The 17,605-nt window shown below is 42.0% G+C and overlaps 1 protein-coding gene across 3 annotated transcripts in view; it reads left to right on the top strand.

Moving 5' to 3' along the window:
* The window catches only part of CELSR1 (cadherin EGF LAG seven-pass G-type receptor 1), a 332,485-nt gene that overhangs the window by 251,296 nt on the left and 63,584 nt on the right, over positions 1 to 17,605 (top strand). For all 3 annotated transcript variants that reach the window (XM_033957924.1, XM_033957923.1, XM_033957925.1), the window contains exons 20-24: positions 1,974 to 2,117; positions 3,693 to 3,900; positions 5,768 to 5,935; positions 11,662 to 11,788; positions 17,287 to 17,487. In XM_033957924.1, the coding sequence (XP_033813815.1) occupies positions 1,974 to 2,117; positions 3,693 to 3,900; positions 5,768 to 5,935; positions 11,662 to 11,788; positions 17,287 to 17,487 (848 nt within the window). The remainder of the gene's footprint in view (positions 1 to 1,973; positions 2,118 to 3,692; positions 3,901 to 5,767; positions 5,936 to 11,661; positions 11,789 to 17,286; positions 17,488 to 17,605) is intronic.

Raw genomic sequence — 17,605 nt, 5'->3', positions numbered from 1 at the left:
AAAGTAGAGTTAGAGGAAAAATAAAAATAAAATAAACATTTTAACAAGACAGCATTGATCTAAATACTTTGGAAGGTAGAAGAGAGGAGAGAAAGGAATAGAAGCAGAAGGGGGAGCCGTTGAACAGTAGAATTCTGGAGAAATTTAAATGATAGAAATAGAACAAAACAAAGACAAAAGGCAAAACAATAGATAAGATTAAAGATAAATCATAAGCTGGAAAGAAAAATAAAATAAAACTTTGTCTTCAATCCACGGTTTCAGCGTCAGTGATGAAGTGGAGCAAGTAAGTTTAGGAGGAGCGATTGACGTTTCCAGAAAGTCCCAGGATGCCTATGTCTCCTCCCCTGCGATATTCTCCCATCCATGCATTCCCTCCCAGACACACTGCCCGTGCCCCAGCCGCTCCAAGGAGGTTGCCCCAGATGAGGCCCACGGTGAATGCAGGATTCTCTCCTCTGCGGGAAAGCCGCCCGGAGCCGACAGTCGATCTTCTTAGCGGATTGCATGGGGGGAAGAGTTCACACTCTTGGTAGGATCGGGTCTGTGTGCTCTCGGTGGTTGTGGCTGGTCTCGTTGCTGCTTAGGTGTAAAAGCAGTTGATCTCCACTGCTGCTGATATTTAAAAGCAGGCAGATTGATCTCTCCAATGGACTGCAGGGGGAGGAGTTCACACTCCTGGCAGGATCGGGTCTGTGGGCTCTTGGTGGTTGTGGTAGGTCTCGCTGCTGCTTGTATGTAAAAGCAGTTGTTTTTCTACTGCTGCTGATATTTAAAGCAGGTAGATTGATCTCTTAAACGGGATATAGGGGGAGGAGCTCACATGCCTGGTTGGATCGGGGCAAGGGCTCCTATTATAGGCTGCTTAGGTGTAAAAGCAGTTGATCTCCTGCTTCTGATAATATTTAAAAGCAAGCATATTGATTTTTCCAACGGAATACTGGGGAAGAGCTTACTTGTCTGGCTGGATCAGGGCAAAGGGCTCTTGGTAGTGGTGGCTGGTCCTGTTGCTGCTTAGGTGTAAAAAACAGTTGATCTTCCTAGTGGACTGCAGGGGGAGGTGGAGCTCACACTCTTGGCTGGATCGGGTCTGTGTGCTCTTGGTAGTTGCGGATAGTTCCGCTGCTGCTGAGGTGTAAAAGCAGTTGATTTCCCACTGTTGCTGATATTTAAAAGCAGGTAGATTGATCTCTCCAATGGACTGCAGAGGGAGGAGCTCACATGCCTGGCTGGATCGGGGCAAAGGGCTCTTGGTAGTGGTGGCTGATCGATGCGGGGTTATCTTCGAGTCAGCTCCCTCTTCCTAACTGATTCAGTGCACAAAGCCACGGGCAGTGGCTCCTACGGGTATCCTGCGCCTGAACCGGAAGCCTTCTCTCTGATGTTGCAACGTCAGAGGGAAGGCTTCCAGATGAGGCACGGGACGTGCAAGGTACAATTAGTATTATTATGGGGGTGGGGTCTGGCCCACGACTTCTTCAACCACCGGTCCACAGAATAATTCTTTTATTTCTGCCAGTCCATAAGTGTAAAAAGGTTGATAAACACTGGACTAGACCATTCTGCAACAGCTATTACTTCCAGAAATAATTTGCAATCCACATTAGATCTGAGGAATTTTCCTAAAATTCCTTTATATCCATTTGTTTTGGCATCAGTGATATTTGTTAGCCAGTGTATTCATTTTTTTCAATAGCTGCATATACTTTGAAGTACTTTATGGAATTACAGTCCATTTGCCAGGATCCCAGTCTAGGGATCTGGAACCCAATCAGAATTTTTGCCAGTTAACTAAAGGAGCAGCTTTTCTAGCTGAAATAGTTGGAGAGCTATGGTTTGCTCTTGTCCCTCACTATGATGTGTAATAGCATTCCCAATCATATGCATGATCTTGCTCATGCTTCCACTGTCATATGGAACAGTCTTGCACCACCTTTCCTTGAAATGAAATGTCCAATTCTTTCTTGCAACAGTTATTGCAGTTGACATCTTTGACAAATCAAATTTTACGGGAGCGAGAGTGCCACAGTTTGAAAAGATCTCTGAAGATTACTCAAAAGATTTGAAGTCGTCTGCTCTCTTCCCTGATACTTTGTTCAAAGCCCTAGGCAGAAAAGGTAAAATAGAAAATATTAACAAAATATTCTTTTAAGATTTTGTTTAGAAACTCTCTCACCTCTGTTCCAGGTCTGGAAGACATCTTGTGTTTTAAGCGCACATGTAATGAATTTAAATGTTTTGAATGGGGAAACCTGTTGGGTGGGCGGGCAGTAGGAAGCCCTAATGCAAAGATTATGTAGTCCTTTTACTAAGGTGCGTTGCCAATTTAGCACACGCTAAGAGCTAAAGCGCGCCAACGCGTCCATAGGATATAATGCTGCTAAAACGGCTAGCGTGCCTTAGTAAAAGGACCCCTATGTTCTTGCAAATGAAAATGCCTATAAAAATCTTGCCATTATTTCATGTTAAGTTTCATAAAGGTAGATGGGTTCTTGTTGTAAATATTGTAAAGAGCATTTTTAATGCTTTGTGTGTGATGATTTTGGATATCATGCTTTAGTGTGTGTGTGTATTTTTATGTATATTATCATGGAAACCACTGAGAATTTTGGCGGTATAGAAACTTTTTAAATAAATAAAGGATATGGGATGGTTACAATCGAAGCGGTTTACATATTTTAGACAGGTACTTATTTTGTATCTGGGGCAATGAAATGCTAAACGACTTGCCCAGAGTCACAAGGAGCTTTAGTGGGAGTTGAACTGATAACCTCAGGGTGCCGAGGCAGCTGCTGTAACCACTAGGCCACTCCTCCACTCCAAGTTAGTGAGGTCCTTCATATCAGCTCATTCCAAAGCTAGACCCTTTTTGATGAAATTGTATTCTATATTTTGGCTGCCAGTTAACATCTAATGACAGTATGAATCAGGCATAAATATGAAACGTGTTGTCTCTTTACTTTTCTTTCAAGTTTATTAATTCAAGTTTATTAATTGTTTTGATTAATCGCTTAATCATAGTTCTAAGCAATGAACAATTTAAAATACATTCAAAGGGGAACAATACAATACAATACAAACTTAAAACAATACAATAAGGTTAAAAATTAACTCATCATATTCATAACATAAGGTAAAAAAGGGGTAGTGAAATACAATTTAATATAGGAAAGCAGAACAAAAAAGGAAAGGTACATGAGGGAACAAAAAGTAAAAACATGTTAATAAAATAAAATCAATGGCATGGGTATTAAGAAATTAAATATCAAAGGCATCTTAAAAAAAAAAAGGTTTTTAAATTACTTTTGAATCTTCCCTGGTCCTGCTCCTTTCGTAAATGAATGTAGCGTTCCAGGTCTGTGGTGCAGTTACTGAAAAAATAAATTGGCGTCTTGTGTTTATAATCTTAAGTGAGGGGATAGTTAATAAATTTTGTTCATTTGATCTTAAAGCTCTGACAGGATTATATGGAATTAGGCATTTATATATAAATGCTGGGTATATATGAATATATATATATGTATATGTATATATATATATATATATATATATATATATATATATATATATATATATATATATATATATGAATTGTGGGTAGGGGAGGATAGTGGATTGTGTGAGTCTGTGATGGAAAAGAATCTTTGGTAAGTCTCAAAGTTGCAGCCCAGATGCTTGTTTTAATCTTCTAGTGGTACTGCCTACAACAAAGCCTTCCAGTCACAAACTTTCCTCTCAGATGGATGATGAAGATTCATTGAATTCTGATAATGCTCTGGCACAGAGGAAGAGAAGACAGCCTGATCCGTTTGATCAAGTTGCTGTTGCGGTTGTAATTGTGTACCGGTCCCTGGGACAACTCTTACCTGAGCACTATGACCCCGACCGACGGAGCCTAAGGTAGAGCTGTATATGCAGATATGTGAAAGCATTGGGTTGATACATGACTAAGGCCGCCTTTTACTAAGCTGAGGTAGAGGTTTCTACCGTGGCCTGAGGCTCTAAATGCTCTGACACTCATAGGAATTCAGTGCTCCGGGCCACATAGAAACCTCTACCATGACTTAGTAAAAGGGGGAGAGGCAAATATGCTCCTAGAGCTCACTTTCCACCTGCAGAGCATTGTGCTACTGCAAAATGATTTTTGTGTGAGGTTTTAATACTCATTTTTATGTAACATTTTTTGACTTAACATTATTAATGAAACAAAGTCTTTAAAAAGTAATACAGTGGTACCTCGGTTTACGAGTGTACCGGTTTGCGAGTGTTTTGCAAGACAAGCAAAACATTTGCAAACTTGGTGCCTCATAAACCGAGCGCGCCTCGATTTGCGAGCGCCCCCCCTGCGATCCGGCACCCCCCACCGCCATCAGGCACCCCCCACCACCACCATCGGGCACCCCCCTTGCCGCGACCTGAGGTCCGAACGTGAACTCTCAGGCCTTGAGCATGCGCACATGCTCAAGGCCCAGCACAGGAGGCAGATCTTCGGGCACCAGCACCAACGCACAGGACATGATGGTGCTGGTGCTGGTGCTGGTGCAGAAGCTACATCAAAGTAAGAAGAGGGTTCGGGTGGGTTGGGGGGACCTCAGGTCGCGGCGGGGTGTGCCGGTTCGTAGGGGGGGCCTTCGGGGGAGCAATGCCGGTTCTTGTGGGGGGGGAGCAGTGCTGCTGGCCTCGGGGGGGGTGGAAGGTGGGAACCTATCAAAGTGAGTTTCCATTATTTCCTATGGGGAAAACTCGCTTTGATAAACGAGTATTTTGGATTACGAGCATGCTCCTGGAACGGATTATGCTCGTAATCCAAGGTACCACTGTATCTGTAGTCTCTTGTACCTTACTTTACCTCCAGCTGCACTCTGATACCAGTGACAAAACACTTTTCTCTTCAAGGTAGCCCGTCACCTTAACCCACAAAGAGAACCTAATGTGTGCTGCTTAATGTGATTTTTTTGAAAAAATACAATTAAAGAAAATAGTCTTCTTCTGTAACACATCGTTACAGCAACATGATTTTAGGTATGTGCCTGGACAGTCTAATGTACTTGGCATTTAGTCAGATTGACTGATCTGTGGTTTCAAGTGGCTTCCAGTGAGATCCTGCAAAAGAGAAGAGGGTCAAAGTGCAGCTGGAGAGGATAAGAATAATTAGATTATGTCACTCGTGTTATCCAGTAAGCATTTTTGCATACATTCTCATACAGATTTTCTTTTGGCATGAGATGTAGTTATGATGTGATGTGTTGGTATGAGATGTTATTCAGAACAATTATTTTAGTCTTCCTTCTTTGGTATGCCTTTCAAAAAAAACCTACTCCAGGTACATTTCAATCAGAGGCCAAAAATGCTGGAATGATTTTCCTTCGGGAAGTGAAGAATTATCTGATCTTTCACTAGAAGCTTAAGGCTTGTCTTTTTCAAGAAGCATTTACTTCTTTAAAGGTTATATACAGATTAAAGAATAAGGAGGCTTTGGGTTAAACAGTCTTTTTTATTTTTTTTGTTTGACTTAAGATGCTGTGTCTTAACTTACTACAATTTGTTGAGCCTGTATGTTTGTGTACTTATTGGCTTTATAGTTTTTGTTTTAATTTTCTGATAAGAGAAAGATGCTTTTATATTTGTGGACTATAAAGTTTTCACTAAATACAAATTTTTTTTCAGTCTCAAATTTTTAATGATGATATTTTTAATCTAATAAGTAAATAAAGAATGGCAGTAATAACTGAAGAGCTTCTCTCTTTCCCTGATGCTTTGTTCTCAGAGTGCCTAATCGCCCCATCATCAACACTGCAATAGTGAGTACCACAGTTCACAGTGAAGGGGGCCCATTTGCAAGCCCACTGGTGAATCCCATTACACTGGAGTATACCCTGTTGGAGACTGAGGAGAGGACCAAACCTGTGTGTGTTTTCTGGAACCATTCCATTGCGTGAGTTTGACATGTTTCTGCATGCAGGACTCTTGCAGTGGACCTACATCACAGTGCCAAAATAGGAAACTTGGGGTGACTGCTGTTGGCATCGTTTTCATTTAAAGCAAAGCTTCCTGGTACTCAGTAACAAATCATTTGCTATGGATGTGGATTCTCTGAAATGACATGGGAAAAATCCCCCTGTTCCTGGTCATTTCTTGTCAGTTTTAACTGGGAAGGAAAGGAAAAAAACTGACATTTCGGGGGGAGGGGTTCCTCAGTAGTAGTGTAACTAGTGCACAGTCAACTAGTGCACAGTGTTTCTCAATAGTATATACCAGTGGTTCCCAAACCTGTCCTGGGGGACCCCCAGCCAGTCAGGTTTTCAAGATATCCCTAATGAATATGCATGAGAGAGATTTGCATATAATGGAAGTGACAGGTATGCAAATCTCTCTCATGCATATTCATTAGGGATATCTTGAAAACCTGACTGGCTGGGGGTCCCCCAGGACAGGTTTGGGAACCACTGGTATACACCATTAAGCAATGGTGTGTGCTGTTGATGTTTTTTTCCCCCAAAATGAAAAAAATTTTAAACTGTGGGTGCAATGAAAAATCTCATAAATAACACAGGAAATGAAACAAACCAAATTTTTAAGTCTGCACACCCCTACGATTTATTGTTCTTTGTCAGGGAAGTCCCTAGACCCTGCATCTGTCATTCGTCCTTCACTATAGTTGCATCTTTTTTTTTTTGTCTTTTTTGGTCAGAATATATTTTGAGATGAACATTATTTATTTACCCACACTTCCTATACCGCCCTTTGAATTGCAATTTAAAAAAAAATCATATAAAATACTGTAAATAACAGAGGACAAAATAAGGAGGGAGGGAGTCCAAGTAGAGACAGAAGGAGAGAAAATGATCAAGAACAGGAGCAGCAACATCCCATCATATTTATCAAATCCAGCAAAGATGAAGAAATAATAATGACGATCTGGCTCGCTGGTTCAGCAGCAGCACATTTCTGTGTTATTGTTTATTGAAAACTTCTATGCCACTACTAATAACTTGTGAGTCAATTCAGAGTGGATTACATGAGCTTATGTAATGCTGTTACAATACATGAGCTTCTATAAAGGTGTTACAATACAGAGTTAGCTATTTCTGAGATGGTTTTCAATTCAGACACATGTATACCATAATCAATCATCCTACATATATACACATATAATACTAGTATCATGTGCTATGTTCATACTAAATCCTACTTATTTGCACACATAATACCTGTATTAGGTTTACATGTATTCTGATAATTCTAGTTATCTGTACTTTGTTTATCATATCCTCAGCAATTCTGGGTATCTCTACTGCGTTCACCATATTGTGTTCCTAGTGGGGACTAGCCCGCTATCTCCTCGATGTTGCATTATTAGTTAAAGTAGTCTGTGAAGAGGATGGTCTTTATCCCTTTCTTATATATACATCTGTTTGCTAGGTCGGGGGATTTGGGTTTTCCACTTGGGTCCCATAATAGAGAGAAGATGTGGTACTGCAGGGGTGATCTTGTTAGCCAAAGAGTACTGAAGGGCTCAATTGTGGGGAAGAAAGCAATGCTGGCTTGGACAGCTGCCCTGGGTTTTTCTTTTTTTCATGTAATCTGTTTTGAGGTATGAAGGTGGGCTGTCATTTTAAAATGAAATAAAAAATTCCTTCCTCTTCCTAAAAATACAATTAAAACTGCAGGTCTGAGTGCCAGTCATCAAAATCAGAATTAGGTGTTTTTCCTAATATTTTTAGTGCAAGAAGAGGGATGCTTTGAACAGTTTTAAAAGTGAATTCTGAGAGCAAGTGTTCAAAGTGTCTCCGTCTCCAGTCAGCTGAAAGTTTCTTCTTGTTTACCCGTGAAATTTGAAACTTGGGTGAATAGTGAGTTGCTTATCTTTATGAGAGTTTCCCACTGCTACTGTTAGTCCATTCTGTGCCAGCAGCTGTAGAGCAGACACTGATATCACCAACTTCAAGATAGTGATTTGCTGCCATTGCTGGGCTGCTAGCACAGAGTTTCCAAGTACCTGTTATTATAGGTCAACCAGCACCAGGAGCTCCCAAAAATATCAGTTGCAAAACAATATAAAAATATATGGGCAAGGTGTCATATGTATTACTGATCTAGGACCTACATTGCAATCTGGTTAAATTGCCATAGATTTTAATTATATACCTAAATTTGTAGAACGTGCAGCTGTAACAGGTAGTCACAGCCATCTACACCAGCCTTTGACATGGTGTAAGCATCACACCTAAATGGTGTCAGGTCAAAAGCGCGCCGGGACAAAGGCGCGCCCAGACAATTGAGCGCAGCGCGGAGGCGCGCGCTGCTCAAACTTACTGTTTTTAGGGCTCCGACGGGGGGGTCATGGGGGGAACCCCCCCACTTTACTTAATAGACATCGCGCCGTGTTGTGGGGGGTTTCTAGGGAAAAAGTTAAGTTTACAGTAAAATGTGGAGGGTTACAACCCCCCATAACGCCGGCGCGATGTCTATTAAGTAAAGTGGGGGGGTTCCCCAACAAAACCCCCCGTCGGAGCCCCTAAAAACAGTAAGTTTGAGCGGCGCACACCTCCGCGCTGCGCTCAATTGTCTGAGCGCACCTTTGTCTTTCGCGCCGTTGTCTATGAACCCACCTAAATGATGCATTACTGCAGACAGGCTAGTATTCTATAATAGCAATTACAAGCGTAATGACCTATATTAAATTTGTGCTTAGCGTGCAGCATCATAGTGCCTAATTTTAGGCGTCCTGTAGAGAATTTACCCTATTTCCACCAGGAAAAATCTCATGGGGTTAGTTGCATCATTAGATATGAACAAGACTAGCTTGGCCTTTCTTGTTGGCTGTGCTTGCTTGAGTGGTTTGTTTCCTGAATTAAAGCATTAGATGAGAAACCAAGAGCAAAGATTCTTTCACCCCTTTGATATTTCTGTGAGGGACTAGGCCAGGGGTCCTCAAATCTAGACCTCAAGGTCCACAGCGAATATGTATGGCATCTCTTTGCAGTCATTGCTTCCATTGCATGCAAATAGATCTTGTACATATTCATTGTGAAAATCCTGATTCTGGTGTTTTCTAAAATTCCTTTCCAGCTTCTATATAATTGTTGTATGCAGGGGTTGTTTTTCTGTTTCAGCTTAGTAACATTATTTGGAGCAGTTTGTTCCATGTTGTTAGGTTTTGCCGTGTGGGTAGAATTTTATCTACATCAGTAGTCATGGGTTCTAGTTGCTTCAAAATCAGTTGCCAGAATATTCCTGCAGGTATCTTACTGTATTTTGTCTTGAGGTTTTAAAGCAAATGTTTTGGGCAGTTTTAAATAGAAATTTAGTAGATAATGGTTGGACCAGATAACTAGTTCTCAATGCACAAGGGGAATTTTGAGCTTTCAGTTATGGTAGAGATAAAATCTAAGCAATATCCAGCCTTGTGGGTTTGAACATATGGGAAGGTTGTAAAATTTAATTGTTTTTGTAAAATTTTTAAACGAGCAGACCTTATGGTCTTTCTGCTCCTCAAGATTTAAATTCAGATCCCCAAGTATTACCAAATTAGAGAATATTATTGTACAGTAACACAGTAAATGATGGCACAGTCTGTCCAATGTATCAAGCAAGGTGGCCAGCGCCATGCCCTCTATTCTGTGTGGGCCCCCAGTCACCCATGCTTAAATGGTTGTTGTTAGGTCTCCATCATGCCAACCATATAGGCAGCCAAACATGTTAGAGTATTGGTTATAAGCACATATCATCTTCAAATATTACTGAGAGTATTCAACTTACACAGTAAAGATATCTTCCCCTCTCCCCTGAGCTAGGTTATTTAGCTCATTATGAGGCATATAAGGAATGGTGCACTATCCTGTAAATAGCCTCCAAATATGTTGGAGCTATTGGTTTCCCTTGAAGAGAGCACTAATTACAGTATATAAAGCTAGGGAATTTAACAACACCGGTCCATGATCTCGGATTCACTGTTAGCTAGCAATAAGTATACTGACAGAAATAGTGTAGTTATTCAACATTTACTGTGTAGGTTTACTTGTAAGCCGCTTAGGTGATAAGCAGATACGTTTTTTAAAAATAAATTAATTAATGAAATAAAAAAGAAATTAGCGAACAGCAAAATAAGCAAAGGTAGGAACAAAACTACTGATGATAAAAGTTAACTAACTTAATAAATTCCCTATAGCAACTAATAAATGCTTCCTAATTAAACAACAACCAAAAAAGTACCCAAATAATCTGATTTATACTTCACAAAACACGAGAACTTCAGTAGATGATCTCATACCCTGAAGAATGAAATAAATAGCCTTACAACCCTTTGAAGCAGATAGATACCATTTCAGAAAAGCTTTTACAGCAAGATAGCTAAAATGAGTCTTCTAATGCTAGCTCCAGTCAGTCTTCGGATGGTGAGCAGCAAATTCAACCTATAGAGGGATAAATAACAAAAGTTCTGTGTCCAGAAAGTCTGTGAATCTGGTTGTGTGTCATGGATAAACCTGTGAATCTGGTTGGTATTGCCTAAATATGCAGTACATTCCTGGCCCCAGTGATTAGGGCAAATCTTTGAGAGGCAAGTGTCCAGAAATAAAAGCCAGTGGGAAAAGCCAAGTAGAGAAACATGGCAATTAGTAGATTTTCCATTAATAGTATTGCGTGCAAACAATACCTGACCTCTGGAAGTAGTTTCTCTGATTAGTTGGATCAGAATTCATCAAAGTTAGCAGAACCATTCAAATTCTCATCATGTTGAAGTCAGATAGAAGTCAGTGTGGATAGAAGGGATGAAACTGAGGAATGCAGAAGTCCCAAAGCTAGTTGAAAAAACCCAACATTGTTGTCGATTCAGAGTTTTCTGGGAGTGAAATGCAGGTAATGGTTTCAGCAAGGACACTGCAGCAAAATAAATATGCTGTCCTTCTTACACAAGCAGAATTTCAAAAACTGCTCAGATCCATAGTGCTTTGTAGTAAAATCAATTTTAATTTGGTTCTGAAATCATAAGCACACAAAAGGTTGATGAGACTGTTGCCCAACAGGCAAAGCATTCTACTGTCTGTCACCTTCTAATTGCTCATCAAACTTCCCTCTATGCCACACTTCTTCTTCATACTATCTTTAGAATACTTTTTATGGTTCACTTGTATTTTCCATGAAATTACTCTTTCTGTTTTGGCCTAATGAAGGGAATATCTCCTGTAAGCTAGTCAAGAAATAATCCAATTAGGAGGTATCTTCGCGCTCATTTAGTGTGTCTCATAAACCCAGGTGAAAGAGTGTCTAACTTGATATTGGTACAATCATTTTCATAAGGAGTTCGTATGACAGACAATTTCAAAGACCCCTGAGGCAGGCCAAGAGCCGAAACACTGGCAGTGTTGGATCTTCTATTGAATAAAGAATCATTCATCCCAGTTCTGTTGATGTGTACACTTCTTTGTGGATGTTATGTTTTTTAAACCTTTATAAGGATAGTTCTTGTTCAGCATTGGTAGATCTGTTGTTTATAATTTAAAGTAGAGTTGTGTGGTAAGGCACATTCTGCTTGGTGTTCTACTTGTGTCATGTAGCCATCTTCTTTATTCTGTGTGAGATGGTATTTGGCAAGCAGAAACTACAACTTGGCTGTATCTTTTCTGACGTTTTTACTGTATATCTTATTTTAACCAACAGGATCCGGGGGATGGGAGGCTGGTCCTCCAAGGGCTGTGAGCTTATTTCTAGAAACCAAAGTCACATCACTTGCCAGTGCTATCATATGACAAGTTTTGCTGTCCTGATGGATATTTCAAAGAGAGAGGTGAGTCACCATACATTAACATGTATGTTTTTCTAATTATATTCTCTAATAAAATATTTTGGATTAAAAAACAAAAAACATGCACGTTCCTGAAATTCCAAGACTGAAACCAAATTGTATTCCAAATCATCTAAGTTGGTGTAACATTTGTGTCTGGTACACTCCTGTACTTCCATGCAGTTCACCTGATAATTACACTGGTTCACAATTAAGATTAAGACTTTCAGTGACCATAACAATGGTCTTAGATGTTCAGTGACCATAACACTGGTCATACTTGAGTCCTGAGAAAACATCATGTTGCACAGGAGGTTTGTTTATTGTATAGAGATCTTGGTTCTTAGGGTTACTTATTTTTAGCCCATGTCAGAATTTTGAAAAGTGCTTTTAATTTTGTTGAGGGCATCAGTCTTGGCCTAGGAGCTGTCCAGATCGTGGTGCTGAACAGTGGTAAAACACCCTTTGGAGTAGAGGAGTGGCCTAATAGCTAGTGCAGTGTCCTGAGCATCAGGGGAACTGGGTTTGATTTCCACTGCTGCTCCCTGTGACTGTAAGCAAGTCGCTTAACCCTCCATTACCCTAGGTACAAAGTAAGTACCTGTATATAATATGTAAATTGATTTGATTATACCACTAAAGGTAGTATATCAAATTCCATTGCCTTTCCCTTTAATGAGCCATAGATATTGTATAGTAAGCAACCCCAATCCCTGCTTTCCAGAGGCAGATTTTTCAAAATTGTGGGACGAGTTTGCAAATTGCATGCTATAATTTTCTAAATTCTGCGGTGAGTGTGGTACATTTTCATGTACAGTAGACTTTCAGTTAACCAGCACCCATGGGGATTGGTAGATGCTGGATAAATGTAGTTTCTGGTTGCTTGAGAGTTGCTATTAAAAATAGGCCTAACTAATACTATACCCCATACTATGCCATACCATAAACTTTCAGACAAACTACCAGATATGTGGTGTACTTAGTGCCAAGTTTACACTTACCGTATATACTCGAATATAAGTTGATCTGAATATAAGTCGAGACCCCCCCATTTCCCCCCCCCCAAAAGGAAGAAAAATGGTTGACTCGAATATAAGACCAGGGCTTAATATTCAAGTGCCATGCCCTGCCAGGATCTGCACCCAGTGTCCCCTCCCTCACTCCCTCCCCTGCCAGGTTCTGCACTCAGCCTTCCTCACTGCCCTGCCAGGTTCTGCACTCAGCCCCCCCCCCCCCCATCTTTGCCAAGTTCTGCACCCAGCCCCCATCCCTCCCTGCCCTGCAAGGCTCTGCACTCAGTCCCATTCCCTACCAGGCTCTGAACCAAGCCCCCTTCCCTGCCAGGCTCTAAACATTGTTCCCCCTCCCTGTCCTAACTTCCTTCCCTGTACCCTCTTCCCACCAAAAAAAGCCAACCTCATCAGTAATGTCACATTGGCTTGATTGTCACGTACTCCCCTCTGCCCTCCAACCCAGCCAGCAGATTAACCCTTCCCCTTAACTGAAACCACCTAGTGGTAGGCTGGGACAGGAGGGATCCCTCCTGTCCCGGCTTACACTAATAATTACCACCCTCCCTCGCTTACCTTTTCCCTGGTGGTCCAGCGGTGTATCCCACGCTGAACCCCTCCTACCAATTTCAAAGGTAGTAGCCAGTGGCACACCTGGGCTGGCACGCAGGAGCAAATGTTTCGTGCTCCCGGCCAGCCCTGCACCGCTCTTTGATAGGCAGCCACGAGAGCCGCGAATCCCATGAGAACTGGTGGCAGCCTATTAAGGAGCGGTGCAGGGCCGGCCGGGAGCATGAAAGCTTGCTCTTGCGTGCCTGCCCAGGTGCACCACTGGCTACTAGCTTCGCAATCGGCAGGAGGGATACACCGCTGGACCACCAGGGAAAAGGTGCGCAAGGGATGAAGAGAAGGAGGGAGGGTGGTAATTATTATTGTCTGCCGGGGCAGGAGACAGGAGGGATCCCTCCTGTCCCGGCCTAAGGCAAGCCTGCAGGAAGTCTGTTTTGGGTGGTCACTGGGGGATGATCCGAATATAGGATGAGACCCCCATTTTTGGACCATTTTTTTGGCCCCAAAATCTTATCCTATATTCGTCCTATATCCAAATTGATTTTATTTTCACTTTTATTTAAAGTATTACAGTATTTCTTAAGATTTTTTTTTCTGGTTGCTTGAGAGTTCTGGTTAATTGAGTTCCAATTAACAAAGAGTCTACTGTATACGCATATTTTGTAACAATCTCCACAAGAGAACAAAACAAAGTGCTGCATGCTTACTCGAAAACCAGGAATTTTGATGTTTCTGTTATGTCTTGTGTTCCATTGTTTGTTTTGTGTTAAGACAGTTCTGAAGTTGTTGTTCTGCTATGAAATGAAAAAAACTCCTAAACATTCTGTCTTAACACAGCAGATGGAGTCAGGAAAGTTCATAGTTTATTCCTAAAGAAGGGTTTCAATGGCTGAAAGTGCTAATTAGAAAGCTGTTCTAACAGTAGGAGCATTGTGGGACAGAGGATTTACAGGCTTAACAAAAAAAGTCTGACCACTATGGAATTCATGAGCTGCAGAAGTGCTTCTTTGGCACTACCACAGTGAAACTGATCTTGGCAACACTTTCAAAGATCTAGCTTGTTATCTTGTTTAACTGCTTTTAGCTCCTTAACTCTGTCCTGTCTCTGTATGGTGACAGTAGTTTTATTGCACAGGCTCATAACGGGATATTTTTATAGCAATAAAACAGGGGTATCACAGTCCCTCCTCGAAGGCCGCAATCCAGTCGGGTTTTCAGGATTTCCCCAATGAATATGCATGAGATCTATGTGCATGCATTGCTTTCAATGCATATTCATTGGGGAAATCCTGAAAACCCGACTAGATTGCGGCCCTCAAGGAGGGACTTTGAGATCCCTGGGTTAGGACAATTATGTCATTGTTATTTGTAAATAATTTTATTATAATAACTAGTATTTTAGCCCGTTAGAGTAAAGGGTGCTAGAATAGCCCCACCTATACCCTGACCCCATCCATGGCCCTCCATCTGGCCTCCTGGACCCCCATTAATTACCCGAGGCAGATAAGCCTGCCAGATGCTCTTGGCAGAATCTGACACTTGAAATATTGAGATCTTTCCAAGAATCTAGGGAAGAGTTTGTATTGGTGCAGGATGTGGGCAATTCCAAGCAGCACAGTCTTCTGTAGTTGACAGATGATTTGTCAAGGCTCAGTATGTTTGGATGTTGTTCCAAGCCTTTTGATATTACTCTAAGGTAGTTTCTCGCAAACTTTGCGAGCTGTGGCACACTAAACCGGTGGCCACAGCTGGAGGGCACCCGGAAATGCGCGGACATCGATGCAATGACTTCACGTGGAGGCCCTGAGCCGCCAGTGGAGAGTGCTACAAAAGAAGACATGCGAAGTGGAGTAGAGACACCAGGGATGAGGAGAGGCACTGGCGACGGTTGACTGCCTAAAGGATGCGAGAGGCATGTTCTGTAGGCAGTCAGCCGGTGCTGGCGGCACACTTGAAATCTCAGGCAGCACACAGTTTGCGATGCACTGCTCTAAGGACATCACAACTGCAGATTTTGGCCAGAGTCATTTAATTTCAGTGAGGTCTTGATCTTTCTTGATGATCTACAGTTGTGTCTTCAGCATGGCAGTCTCTTTGTATTGCCTCATCTATAATCAACATTTGTTTCTTTTCAACTGCAGTGATATTGGGTGTATTGAGTGACAAGTGTGATAGTCTGTACCCTAATATCCCAGAGAATTTTGGCTTATTCATTTTTCTACTTGTCCATTTTTCTGCCAGTTTTGCTTATGTAGTCCCACCCATTTGTGGTTACAGGCAAATGATATTTCTGCAAATGTCCCAATGTATCATTGCCACTACTTTGTTGTGTCTTTTTTTTCATTTTTCAGGGTATATGGTTATTTAAGTAATTTTATAATGATCTTGATAGTATTTTCTGTAACAAGGTGATAAACTAATAGTTTAATAAAATATTTCAATGTTAAACTGTTAATCTTGAGTATAGCAGCTTCCCTGTGGAGTTCGAGAGTAGTGAATATACATGAGAGGGATCTCCATAACAGGCATGCAAATCTGTCTCATGCACATTCATTAGGGATATCCTGAAAACTGAATGTCCACCAGGGCAGGTCTGAAGACCACTGATGTTTGTTATATTTGAGGAAGAACATGAGTTGCAAACCTCAGTTTAGAAAACTATTTTGGCTGAAAATTTCAGCTTAAAAATTGAAGGTCAGTATTTAAAGACATAGTGGATGACCTGTTTACCTTTATGTCCAATATTGAGCATATTATTTGGAAAGATAGGGGGAAAATTCTATGGGCCAGATTCACAAAGCGACCCCTTTACGATCAAATTTCCCTCCGGCCTGATTCACTTACCTCTCCTGCGATACACTTCGAATCCATGCATGCAAATGAGGTGAAACGTATGCAAAGTAGGCAGGGACGCGATTCACAACATCAAATTTCACATCTGACTGGGCTGGCCAATCAACTGAAGAAGCGATTGGAAACCCCTGCCCTCTGCTCTGCAATCTCTCCTGCCTGCTCGCCCCAAATGCCATCCTGCTCTGCCCAGCTTCTGTCTCCTACTGCTCGCCCTGCTCTGTCCCGATCTTCTCTTCGAATGCCGCCCTGCTCTGCCCAGCTTCTGTCTCCTTCTGCTCGCCCTGCTCTGTCCCGATCTTCTCTTCGAATGCCGCCCTGCTCTGCCCAGCTTCTGTCTCCTTCTGCTCGCCCTGCTCTGTCCCGATCTTCTCTTCGAATGCCGCCCTGCTCTGCCCAGCTTCTGTCTCCTTCTGCTCGCCCTGCTCTGTCCCGATCTTCTCTTCGAATGCCATCCTGCTCTGCCCAGCTTCTGTCTCCTTCTGCTCGCCCTGCTCTGTCCCGATCTTCTCTTCGAATGCCGCCCTGCTCTGCCCAGCTTCTGTCTCTTGCTGCTCGCCCTGCTCTGGCCTGATCTCCCCCCCCCCCGAATGCCTCCCTGCTCTTCCCAGCGTCTTGTCTCCTGCTGCTCTCCCTGCTCTGCCTCAATCTTCCCCGAATCTCTCTTGCCACATTGCCGTTCTCCTGCCCTTCCCTGAATCTCTCCTGCCCTTCCCCGGGGTTCAAACCTAAAGTTTAAAAAGTTAAAAAAAATAAAAATAAAAAGTCGCAGCTGGGACGGGCATGCGCAGACCATCTACGGATGGTCTGCGCATGCGCGCAGATCGCACAACAGCGATCCATGCAGGCAAATGGGGGCATTCCTCCGATCACCCGATCTGCATATTTTATATTGAATTCGTCGGACCTGCCTGGATCGGGCCCGATTGAGCAGGTTGTTGAATCTAGCCCTATATATACCTTTAATATACTAATTCCTGTTTAATTATGCCTCCTTTGTTTTATTTTGATGATAGAAAAATGTATAGTCCTAATATAAGTCACTGACATTTATATCTCACTTTCTTACAGAATGGTGAAGTTCTGCCACTGAAGATCATCACCCATACTGCTGTCTCAATTTCACTGATGGCCTTGCTAGTGACATTAATCTTACTGGTTCTGATCCGATCCCTGCGCTCAAACCTGCACAGTATCCACAAAAACCTAGTGGCTGCCCTCTTCTTTTCTGAGCTTATCTTCCTCGTCGGCATCCACCAGACTGAGAATCCGGTAAGAAGCTAAGTACTTGTTCACTGAAAAAAAGCAAAACCACATTTTTATTTCATTGAATAATCACTTACAGAATGCATTCTTGAGAACCCTCATAAATCATAAGAACATAAGAATT

Source organism: Geotrypetes seraphini, chromosome 9 (genome assembly GCF_902459505.1).
Source record: "Geotrypetes seraphini chromosome 9, aGeoSer1.1, whole genome shotgun sequence".
Classification (NCBI taxonomy): Eukaryota; Metazoa; Chordata; class Amphibia; order Gymnophiona; family Dermophiidae; genus Geotrypetes; species Geotrypetes seraphini.
This window is presented reverse-complemented; position numbering and strand designations above follow the sequence as displayed.